The sequence below is a fragment of the Juglans microcarpa x Juglans regia genome, chromosome 6S, assembly GCF_004785595.1.
Source record: "Juglans microcarpa x Juglans regia isolate MS1-56 chromosome 6S, Jm3101_v1.0, whole genome shotgun sequence".
NCBI classification, from domain to species: Eukaryota; Viridiplantae; Streptophyta; class Magnoliopsida; order Fagales; family Juglandaceae; genus Juglans; species Juglans microcarpa x Juglans regia.
The window spans coordinates 1,235,370-1,248,758 of NC_054605.1; the positions used below are offsets into that span (position 1 = coordinate 1,235,370).

General features: G+C 32.1%; 1 protein-coding gene across 1 annotated transcript; it reads left to right on the forward strand.

Annotated features, from left to right (window-relative positions):
- Positions 1 to 4,463: 4,463 nt before the first annotated feature.
- LOC121237711 (bidirectional sugar transporter SWEET12-like) lies at positions 4,464 to 6,645 on the forward strand. The gene is made up of 6 exons (XM_041134566.1): positions 4,464 to 4,515; positions 4,872 to 4,908; positions 5,110 to 5,320; positions 5,427 to 5,588; positions 5,722 to 5,841; positions 6,328 to 6,645. The coding sequence occupies exons 1-6, from the start codon at positions 4,464 to 4,466 to the stop codon at positions 6,643 to 6,645; spliced, it is 900 nt and encodes a 299-aa protein (XP_040990500.1).
- Positions 6,646 to 13,389: the final 6,744 nt, after the last annotated feature.

Below are 13,389 nucleotides of genomic sequence, written 5' to 3' on the forward strand. Positions count from 1 at the left end.
GTTAAGGTCTCATCCTTAACCCCTTCCGCCACTTCACACTCCCTTCTGCCACTCTTCTCCACTGCATGAAGGAGCTCCCTTTAGGACTTGTTACAGATTCATCTCCACGAATCCTAATCTTTAATGAATTCAATCGATTTTGATTCGAGTATGATTCCTGGATTCTATCCCTAGCACCTTACAATGTGCTTTGTCAAGCTTATTCTTAATCACATTACTTCAAAAGGATCCCTTGTGATCATGTCTTAATTTGCTTGCCTTTTTGCTCACTATGAAGAGTCTCCTTGTTAGTCGACTGTAGTTATTTTCTTGGGGATGTTTCCCTAGGTTCTTATTCAAATGGATGCCAATTGAACGTATTGTGGATATTAAGGATGTAATCAGTCGGTTTGGTTAGTCTTGGTGAAAAATTTTGGACCGAACCGAATTTTTTACTCCACCAAAAATTTGAACTGACCGGTTCTCTATCCCTTGGAGGGGCCGGCTAGCCATGCTTGGCCGCGGCCTGCCTACTTGATTGGGTTAGTCTGATCTGCATGCTGGAGCCGTATATTATTAATCTTATATATGTCGTAAGATTTATTTTTTTATATTTTTTCATCGGATCGAGTGGAGCATGCAGTACTATATTAATCTATCTATCCTCTGAACATTTATTATGGGAACGTCAAAAGATGAGAGTTGCGTGTCAAGTTCAAAATTAGAAAGAAAAAGCAAGTGTTTAATATATATATATATATATATATATATATATATATATAGATATCTTTTTTAGTTTTCCATTCACCAATTTCAATGCAAACGAAATCAATTATTTTTCATATAATCAGCTAGCTAGGCCACGTACGTGCATTGGTGCATGATGCAGTAGTAGATTTATATTATTGTTAATGGTAAATCTATTATGATCAGTAATATTATTATCTCGCTTCATTTTGATTGTTCATATATTTAATTTTTTTATTTAATAATTAAAGAAATAATTATTAATATATTAATATTTTTTTTATTTTTTTAAAATATTTAAATATATTTAAAAAATATTTAAAAAAAAAAGTGTAACTTGTATTGGTCGACACACAGAGTGAGCACATGCAGGCGGCAGAATAACACCACTCATCTATTATTGTTATAGTTTCAATCAGCACAAAATAATCTAAGTTGTGTGTTTATATATATATATATATATATATAAGTTTAAACCCTATGCATTACCTAGCTAGACTCAATGCCAATTAGAGACTGAAACAGTACCAACAAGCTGTTAGGCTGCAAAAATTAATTAATTAATTAATAGGACAAAGCTGTGTGAAAGCAAAATTAGTAATTAATTTCAAAGGCAAGGAAGGCAGTACTTATAAATTGTGTTTGGAATATTGATGTTCGGTCTGAAATCCAATATATATGATCCATTCGGTTAATTATTTAGTAAAATTATTTATTTCGAGATTCACAAATATATATCAATTTGGGCATAATTAGTTGTATCATATCATGTGGTTATTTAGGTATATTTTGTTTGATTAATATGTTAAAAAAATCTAAATCATTTTACTTAATAATTACGAGACTAATTGTTTTGGTCATGAAATGCAATATGCATGCATGCAAGGCGACTTCTTCAATCTTCATTGCTATCATGTTGATATATATTTTATTTTATTTTTTGTTTTATTCTTGTTAAACTAAATGAATTCTTTTACTAATTATCCATATACTACACATTTGATAAGAGAAAAAATTAAAAATAAGTTATGTGGAGTACTGTGTGGTATAGGGATGATGAGTAAAATTTTTCTACATGATATTAATATTGTAGGCAATTATGACATTGAAGTGTTTCGACGGAGAACACTCTGTAATAAGATGACTCCCATTATCTAAAAGAAATATACAAATATCCCCTTAAATGAATTTGTGGATTGATCATCTTATTAATCTAGGCATATTAATTAATTCATTAAATATTAGGAAATTAATCTAATCAGCCTCTTCTTGAGATTATCAGTAATAGTCGACCTATAATATATATATATATAATATATTAGAGAAAAATATTAATTTTATTAATTTGTACTTAATTATTAGCGTACTACGTACTTAATTTGTACTTAATTGGTACAGCAAGATGTAGAAAAATATTTTAAAGAAATCTCTAGCTAGCTACCTAGCTAGGCGCGCGTAGTAGTACTGTATGTGGGAAGATTCAAACATGATATTAAAGTACAAGCTGTTTTAATGTATAACTCTAAATTCTATATATATATATATATATATATATATATATATATATATATATATAGATAGATAGATAGATCATGCTAGCTATATCATGATGAAAGTTGAGATCTCTTGAATCAATTTATAATTTTGGAATTCTCCCACATATTAGCTAGCTAGGTTTGTGATCAAAATCATGAGCATCTCTCTCTCTCTCTCTCTCTCTCTATATATATATATATATAAATATTAGTACCCTACAAATAGTTAGTTGAGAACCAACATGCAATATTTATTCCAGCTCATCGAGATCAAGAAAGCTAGCGGGAAAATAAAACATCGAAATTGTCATTATGCATATATAAATAAATAAAAGTTGTACAACTCGATCGTTGTCAATATAATCTGATCCCGACCTAGTTTTTCCTTAAAATATCTTGAATTATTAACTTTTAAGTACATATATGTATGGTGACGCATCAATTAATAAATATAGTTATGCTAATGATAGTTCAGCTTTGCTAATATATATATTCTTAATTGTCTCCAATCTTATCGGCCTCTAAGGTAACCCATATTTTTAACTCTCTACCTAACACTTGAAGCCCATCTTTTCCTTATTCTAATGACCAAAAGCATTCCCGAACTCTTTATAATATTTCTACTCAAGCAATCGGAGCTGCTTAGAATGACGTGCATCAAATTGGAAAGCAAAATGGTGGGAGATCAAGAGAGAGAGAGAGAGAGAGAGATCAAATTCTGCCAATATTAATTCATTCTTATGAACCAGCTGGTAGATACATAGCGTTGTCATTGAATGAATGCCCCACTTAAAACATGAACAGAACCGGTCTTTGAGTCACCTGTTTACGCGTGACAGTCAAAAAGCTTTGAGATAGAGCGCAATAGCAATATTCCTCTCTCACAATCACCTAAACGAGCCAAGAAAAAAGCATATATAAAGTTTTCTTTGCAATAGTGCAGATTGTTAGACTTCATCTTCTACGTAATTACTTACACATGTCATATGTTGATGCCTAAGTAAGAAATATATGCGCACCAACGGGTCATGCATCTAGTAGTGCAGGTTAGGGCTACGATTCAGCAGTGGAACACCAAGGTAGTACGGCCAAATAGGGTGTGATCGGGTAGTCTAACAACTCATTCACAACTAATACACAACTTTAAATATAATAAGTAAAAGTCAAAATCAAATTTAAAATAATATTATTTTATTACATAGTTGTATACAAATTGTTAGTAGTAACTTTATCATTTTCCAAAGTATAAAACCGGAATTCCTTGGAGATATGGTGAACAAGTAAAATACTTAGAGCCTAGTCAAATTTAATTTTGGCTCATTTTTATTAAAATAGTCTGTATTGAAATAGTCAAAACTCTAAAACTCCACTTTTGAGCTACAGTAAAGTCATTCCTTTATACAAATTTGGCCAGCTATGTTCATCTCTAAAAAAATATTTTACTCTAAATTATTTTTGTTGGTTTCACAAAATTAGAAATGTGGATGTTGGATAGAAGTTGAAAGGTTGGCAAAAATTGTATATGTGCAGATTGTTGGGTCTGAGAATGACTAACAAAATATGTTTGTTGAATAATTAGGTTGAAGAAAAAAATAGTTGAAAAATAATAATTTTAAGTAAAAATGAAATTATTAATTAATATATGGAGTGTATTTGTAAAATATTAAACAAGAATTTTAAAAAATTATTATTAAAATATTAAATATTATATTATTATTTTGACTTTAAGATAAATAATCTAATATAAATTAATTTTTTCAATGGGTTTAATTTTAGCCAAAACTTCAACTTTTAGCTAAATTTTAAACTTGGCAATGTTCTAATGCCAATGCTCAAAGGGAGAGTTAGGCCAGGAAAGCCATTTTGGTGTGGTACGTAAGTCTGGCGGGTGCAATATATCTTATATAGAAATAGAGTATCGAGTAGCTAGATTATGTTGAGTTGGCATGTTGGGTGCATGGCTTTTGGAACTACATGCGGTCAAATCTGAGTGATTGTACTCATTCACCCTTCATGCAACAAAGAACATGCATGAAGCATGCACCACCGTACTCTATATATAGGTACCCCCACTGTACAAGTTCGTAGCATGAACTGGGTCAGAGAGCTGGGACTAATTCCCGATCAAATCCCTGCTCCTTCAGTTCGTTCCCTAGCTTCTTGTTTTTGAAAAATACAGAGTGAGATCAGAAACCAAAGAAAATGGGCATTTTCTCAACTGAGAATCCATGGGTATTTGCATTTGGCCTTCTAGGTAGAGATATATACTACAGAAGCTTCTGATATTATTATTTTCTTGCTAAATTTCTTGGCTTCATTTTAAATTTACAATTAGGCATGCAGTTCTTAAACCCCATTTTAAGTAAAAATGTTATGTGCAGGAGTGAATATATATATATATATATATATATATATATGCATGACTTGCGGCTAGCTAGCTTCTAATATTGTCAATCTATACACCTATACATATATATATATATATATGTATGTATTTTTTTTAATTTACTTTTACAATTTTTTTACATACATGCAAGCAATAACCCGTGTATATATATATGGGAGAGCGCTGATTTCGTGATCTCTTTGTTTTTTCGAAATATATAATAGGTAACATTTCCTCCTTCGTGGTTTTTCTAGCTCCAGTGTAAGTACTCGACCCTTTCTAGTTCGAGGTTTCTTTTTCTTCTTCTTCTTCTTCTTCTTCTTCTTCTTTTTTATTTTTTTTCCAAAGTACCCAAGCTATATATATATATATATATATATATATATCTAGCAGCTAGCTAGCAAAGTTGTTGGACGGAGGACATGATACAATTAATTACAACTTCATATATAATTAATGCAGGCCAACCTTTTTAAGGGTTTTCAAGAAGAAATCCACAGACGGGTTTCAATCACTTCCATATGTAGCTGCAATATTCAGTGCGATGCTTTGGATATACTACGCATCACTCAAGTCGGATGAAATCCTTCTCATTACTATAAACTCATTCGGCTGTGTTGTGGAGACAATTTACATTGCATTATATATTATATATGCACCAAAGCAAGCTAGGGTACTATATACGTACTAAATATTACTTCATACGTACATATATAAAACCCTCTCATCTGATCTGTCTCTCTCTAACCATATTAATATTGTTGTACGTTGATCTACAGATGTTGACGTTGAGGCTGGTTCTTCTGTTGAATTTCGGGGGGTTTTGCGTGTTACTGCTTCTCTCCCAGTTCTTAGCTAAGGGACCAAACCGTGTCCGAGTTCTTGGATGGGTTTCTGTAGCCTTTTCTATCAGTGTCTTCGCAGCACCTTTAAGCATTATGGTTAGGATATTAATTATATATATATATTGAACTTGACCCTCTTCCTCCATCTTTAATATGTTTGGTGATGTTAACTCGATCGCATTCCCATGCATGCATATATATAATCATGATTTTACTGCATGCGCTGTAGAGAGTGGTGATACGCACGAAGAGCGTGGAGTTCATGCCCTTTACTTTGTCATTTTTCCTCACACTCAGTGCTGTTATGTGGCTCTTATATGGCATAGCATTGAAGGATTTCTATGTTGCGGTAAGTTCTGATCCAGCTCCTCGATCTCAGTATCTGAAAAATAATTAGGATATTCGAGATCAAAATCTGATCAAGCTTATGCATCCCTAAATTCCTTGCATATACATATACATACATACATACATACATATATATATATATAATTTATGACTCAATAAGCAAACTTAATTTACAGATCTATATATACCTAATTTAATTTGCCACTAACTTTTAAAGCGAATCAATATTGTTAAATATTAGAGCTGTCGGTTGCTATAATATTATATGGTGTTTCAATTATTATAATTTATAAAAATATAATTAATATAAATATATATATATATATATATTATATACACGATCGAATACTTACAAAATAGTAATTTCTTATTGCTTCAGAATGTCCACTCAACCAAATTAAATTAACATGATTAGTACGATTTAATGATATATATAATATTGATATTTGTTTTTTATTTTTATTGTTATTTTCACGTTCTTCAACAGCTTCCAAACATTCTGGGTTTCATCTTGGGGGCTCTTCAGATGGTACTTTACGTAATCTACAAGAATCACAAGGGAATTGAAGAAGGACAAAACCTACCTGCTGAAAAGGAAGCTGACACTGTAAAATCGAGCACAACTGCTATGACCAGCAGCTCCGAGGTACATGCCACTGCCCTATGCAGCTCCCAGCTGCAGCTGCCCAACTCTGATGGAAACGGGACGCATAACAATCAAGATGCACATGAACAAACAAAAAACAATGCAATAGGCCGCATGGAAGGCTCCAGCCATGGCCACTTCTCTGCTGATATTGTATGAAGTTTGATCAAAGTTGTAACCATGCAAACTCCTCTCCGTACTTACTATTATTTCGTTGTACCTCTCTCTCTCTCTCTCTCTCTCTCTCTCTCTCTCTCTCTGATCTCTCTCTCACACACACACACAAACACACAACGCTGTACGAGAGAGGATAGTACTATGCATGCACGTATGCTGATCTGATGTTTAATTTTCAGTCGTAATAATGGGTCGTTACTTCAGGGATCGATGTACATTTTGCCATCCTAATGTTTGCAATCTATTACCCTATAATTCTACAACTAGCTATATGATATATATATATATATATCAGTACTCTTGGAGAAATAAATTTGGGTGAAGTAGAGTGGTATATAATTTGCATGCATGCAGTATTCTTTAAATCCATGCAACTCTCTCTGATCTCTCTCTCTCTAGATCAACACACACACACACACACATATATATATAATATACACGTAATCATCCGCAGTCCATCCATTAATATTTAATTACTTTTCAGAGTTCATGTATTTTGTTAAAATCTTGAACTCAAAAATACAAGGACCAATCCGTTCGCAAGCAAAACTACGTGGACTCATCATGATCATATAGTAATTCCATCGGCCTCTCATTAATATAATATAATTTGTTAGAGATCTTCCTCAAATTCTGATTTAAATATGCATGCCACGCAGCTATTAATTTAAAATTACAGAATGAAAGAAATTGGACCAATCTGTCTACAAGTACGTACTGCGTACTGAAATTAACCACAATTAATATGGCTAATTTAGTAATGGTTCCAGGCCGATTTTATGGAAACCAAATCATAATGAACCTAATTAATTAATACATGCAATAATGTCATGATCATATAAACTAATTTCCATTGACGTTGATCCACCAATTATCATATATATTTGTTCATTTGCATAAATGGTCGAACGTAGGTTAGAGAGAAATATTATTGTGGAAAGCGATCAATCATAAATTGAATATTTTGTTCAAAGTCGAAGCGTCGTCTTGTTTGATCGTGTTGGTGAAATACACAATAATATAATCAAAATTAAACTAAAATTAACATTTAAAGGAAACCAGTTTGGATTGAGGCACGAAAATCTCACTCTCTTTAAAGAGATTCAAGCTCTCTACAATATACAAAATCCTCAAATGAACCGGTGCATGAGTAGAACTCATCTTGACTTGTGACCTCCTCCAGAATATAACAGTTCAACTGATCGTCGTATAACTCAAATCAACTCTACACAAGTGGTTGGGCCTAAAACTTGACTAGTAAAAACACCCCTCTTTTGTCTGGAAAATTTTCAAAGGGTTGTGCATGCCACTATGCCATCCAAGTTTGCCTACTTGGTGTATCCCCTAGTGCAAATCACAATTTTCTTTCTTTTTTACTTTTTATTTCAAACATTTTTTAAACATGTTTAAACATTTTTAAAAAATAAAAAAAATCAATACATGACTAATAGTCACTTCCTTAACTATCAAGTAAAAAATAATATTAAAAAATAAAATAAAATATATGAGTGGTCAAATTGAAGGCCGGGAAACTCAGGGTCTAATATCATTTTCCATTCTCTAAAGTATCTGCACAATTTGCCTTCCCTTTTTTTTTTTTCTAAAAAACTACACTTCTTTCGTACGGAAAAGAAAGAGCATCAACTCTTGAACAAACCATTAACTATGAAAGCCAACCTCAATTCAATTTAAAAAAACTCACACGAAAATTAGATGTTATAACACATGACAGATCATTACTAATTTATTCTTATTAAATTAGCACCTATCAATTTTTATTTTTATTTTTAATTCCTATTAGCCACCTTGGGAGTGCGGTCGATCGTGAGTTATAAATTTCCAATTAAGTGTATACTTCTTCAGATGGGCCTTACATATTATCACAACTTTTCTCACTAATGTTCTGACCACGACCGTTGTACAACCCCACCAACTGCAACAACCGAGATGTCAAGGGAAACCCGGAAATAACTAATTAATAGTAAGGTGTTTCGGCAAACTAGTGTGAGAAGAGATGAAAATTTTATATTTTGTTTAAAAGTTTAAAATATTATATTTTAATATTATTATTATTTTAGAATTTAAAAAAATTGAATTATTTATTATATTTTGTATGAGGATTTGAAAAATGTATAATGATGAAATGAGATGAGATGAGAATTTTGTGTTACATCCCACTCCCAAACCTGCCAATTTTTGTTACATTTACGAATATATATATATATATATATATATATATATATATATATGATTACATTGGCTGCTAAATTAAAGATAGAAAAAAAATAAGACAAAATTCATACAGCTTAAAACTAGGGGTAATCGGTATGGTCTGGGTCACTGACTGAAAATTTTGGTCCACCCTTTTTGCCGGACCAATTACCCCTATAGACCGTACTTGACCGTTAACTATCAATCCGTCAGTCCAATCGATCTGATTCGGTCCATGAATATTGTTTTCCTCTTTTATTTTTTTTGCAGATAAATCAATCCAAAAAATTAATTAAATTAGTAAAATTAAAATTATGTGAGCTCTTTGATGCAGATTATGTAACTAACTCATTAAAAAATAATTAATCATAATTATATATATGATGTTAATAGTTACTAACTTACTACTTTAGCATTCATAATGGCCTATATTAAAATTCTAATATTTTATATATATTTAATGAACAATATTATATAATTTCATTGTCAATAAATTATTCATACTTACTCGCAGTTTAGGTACCTTTAAAAAAAAATGACATAATTACTTTAATTAGATGTAAATAGTGGAGTGTGTATCTACATATAATAACATATATTATCATATGATATATTAGTTAATTGATAGCATATATTATTTTATATTTTAGGGTCAATAGTGATAGATTAGATAAAAACTACATAATTAACTTATAAAACTACTATATATATAAATATTTAAAAATTTTATATGTAAACATTTTGGTCTGATTTGGTCCGGTCCTGTCCAAAACAACGACACCCAGGGACCAGACGGAAAATTGAGTTTCTCATACACCATGGACCGAGACTGAACAACATGATTTACCGTTTGGTTTGGACTGAATATCTTTCACCCCTATTTAAATATACAACAAAACTATAACTTTGAATCAATAAGTTTTGACCATGACAATACGTTGTTTGAGTTGCTATCGAAATTGTCTTTGTTAAGAGCACAAGATAAGAAAATGGGAGGAGAAATGATGATAAACTTGTCTGTGAGCATGAATAGAAATCTGGGTAAAGAGAGTCATTTTGTGAATATATCGACATCAACTACAACATAATTAATTTGTCTTTTGTGACAGAGGAAACTGTCACAAAAAATAATCAAAATGTCATAAAAGACATTTGGTGATTGTCACCTAATATGCATCACAGAAAATAATTGATGACGTTTTACTGTTAAACCATCACTAAAAATATTTTTTGTGCCAGTTTGGGATGTTCAATTTGGTATAACGTTTGAACGTTCCCTTTTTTTGTGACGATTGAGATCTGTCACAGAAATTAACGTTCGGACGTTCAATCGAACATTTGAATGTCAACCCGACCAATTGGCATTCGAATGACAGAAGTTGACGTTCGTTGATTCTAGTTCGAACATATCATATTTACGTTCAAACGTTTATACGTCCGAACGTTAACTACAATAAACGTTTGAATTTCAGTTCGAACGTTAACGGACCAATGTTCGAACGTAACAGGTATAATGTTTGGACATTAGTTCGAATGTAAACGAAAAAGTGTTCAAACGTAAGTGGTACGTTCGACGGTTTGTTCGAACGTTAATCGTTTAAACATTTGAACGTTTTGTTTGTTTAAGGGTGAGTACGTTCAAACGTTGAGTCGTACAATCGAACGTTATGTTATAATTTTATGTAATTATGTTCGAACGTTGGTTCGAATGTGAATCAATGTTTGAAAATTTTTTATTTACATTCAAACGTATAGATTAGAAATCCTAATTTCATAAAATTAAGAAACATACTAATTGTATAATATTACACACCATTATTTAACAACTAATAATGTCTTATAAAGTTTCAAAATTAGAGATTAAAAATTATATATACTGATAAAATTGATAAAATTCATTTCTTCTTATTTCCTCGCCCACCACGATTTTGTTGCAATTACATAATACTCTCCATTTGCACCATCATCTCTCGTTGCACTTGCTCTTGGACTTCACTGCATATTCTTTCCTCCTGGTCTCTCTGTTGGTCCTACAAATGCATCTCTAAATGAGACTGTCACTCTAAGTGGGACTCCAACTCTTACCGTATCGACCTCATATACCCATTTTCCCATCGTGTAACTTCTAAATCTTTGGTAAGATTATTAATTTGTAAAGTCGATGAGGTTGAGGAGGATGAACAGAAATGCTAGACTTGGGCCGAGTACTTGCGTAAATATGTCTATATCACTCAGAGATGATTCCTCAGAAGCTGACCGCATCTCCATTTTTTCCTGTAATTTGAAAGAAAACACACAATAAGTAACGTATTAAAAGAAATACAAATAAAAAATAAATTATTCACATGTTGCATAATTTATTTAACAAAATTAACATTGCTTACATAATTATCTGCAGCGGCAGGATCCATCCACTCGTTACGCTCATTAGTGTGAGCGGCAGCATAGACATGAATGAGTAACAATTTTTCAACATCATCAGGTTTATAACAAACGACATTAACAATTTTAAAAAGATAATGTTAGTACTTAAATAAAAGAATATCAGAAAAATAATGATTCTATAATTTTTTAATTACAATTTATCAGTAAGACGATGGAATGATCTTGAACCAGCAAGATGGTGGACAGTTAGAGTGGATCTATTTTGTGCATTTGTAGAACTTAAGTGCTACAAAATTAATTAAGAATGTTAATTGTAATATATATACATATAATATATATAATGAATATAAATGTAAATAATTAAAGGATATAAATCTAGAATACCTGATAACCTGGAGTTGCGAAAAGATTACAACACTTTTTCTAATTGTCTAATTTTATTTGTTGGAAAGGAGACTGTGCAACCTCTTCCAACGTCTCAAACTTCTTGAAGTGGTCATGACATCGTCCATTGTGACGTCGGAATAGTGTAGCCATCAACTCATTCACAGTTCTTGAATCCTCGCTACTGTCAAAGTCAAAGTCGAATTCATCCTAATAAGTGAATTACGTCGAAAATATGATATACTAATCTAGGTGAAAAAAATATACTCTCGAAGTAAACTCACCAGCACACGATTCCGAATGTGCTTCTTAATCTCATTTGGAACATGTCGCCATGATTGCACATAAAATGGAGTAGGTGTCGATTGGCTGTCGTTCTCTTGCGTGTTAACTTGATCTTTAGGAGCGAATTCCTTGGGTGAGGAGTTCTCAATGGGTTCGGGACTTGGACTTGGCAGAAGAGTCACATTTATTCGTTGTCATTTTTGCAGCATTCTTGAAAATAATTAATATGATAAAGAAAATTAATTAGAAGAAATTATGAAAAGTATATTCTATAGTCACCTATATGAATAAAATACTTAGTACTTTTATTTTTCATATTCAGATGCATTTTCCATGCTTGTTTCATAATCTCCCTCAATAGCATTTCTGTCATCATTATCAACCTCTCCTTCGTCCTCCTTCTCCACTTCCTCCCCGGATTCTTCTTTGTTTTTTTTTTCTTCTTCTTCCTCACTTACTTGAATTGAATGATCATTTAATACGAACGGGTCGAGATGGACGGGTGAGGCGTCATCTCTTCACAATGGGAGCAACTCGAGTGCACTGAGGTCAACAAACAAGTTAATACCCTCTCCATCTTCTTGGTAGGCCTCTACAATCGGAGTGTCATCTTCATCTCTATTATTCTTGTAATTCACACTCGTTCCTGCTTTATATATATTTCGAGGGATTAATTTTTATACGACTCGCCAAGTTATCTCTTCACTATCTTCATCAACACTTTTCATTGGATTAATCAAGTAATAGACTTGGGTAGTTTGACAAGCCAATACAAATGGATCATCTTCGTATTATTTAGATGTAGTATTAACACTCGTAAAGTGATTATTTCCATGTATCGAAACCCAATCACCACCTAGATCTCACCAATCACATTTAAAGACATATGTTACAGACACATCCAGATATTTCAATCCGATAATATCATGTATGACACCATAATAGTCAATATCATATGCTCCATGACTCCACTCGACTAACACACCACAATTTTGAGTCTTTCTATTACGTTCACAGTTTAGAGTATGGAATCTATAACCTTGAACCGTGCATGCAATGTATCGAAATGTTCTATTTGAGGGACTACGGGCCAATACATACAATTTAGGAGAAACTGATCTGGGACCACAGACCAATGCATACAATTCAGAAGAAACTTATCTGGGATCACGGGCACGTTGTTCTAAAATCTATCAATTGAAATAGTCTATACTGATTAAAAGTTACCCAGAGTTAAAAGTTTCAAAATCTAACATATATGCATTTTAGTTCGTACAAGTTGTTTAAGCCATTCGAAAAATTCTTCCTTTTGTATTGCCTCTATATTCTCTACGCCCTCCGTCCTAAATTTGTCCATGTGTTCATTGTATATAAGTGCAAAAGAACATTATTTTGAGCACAAAAGTTATAGTTAAACTTTTTTAACTAGAATTATTTGAAGCATGCAACGACATACCTGAT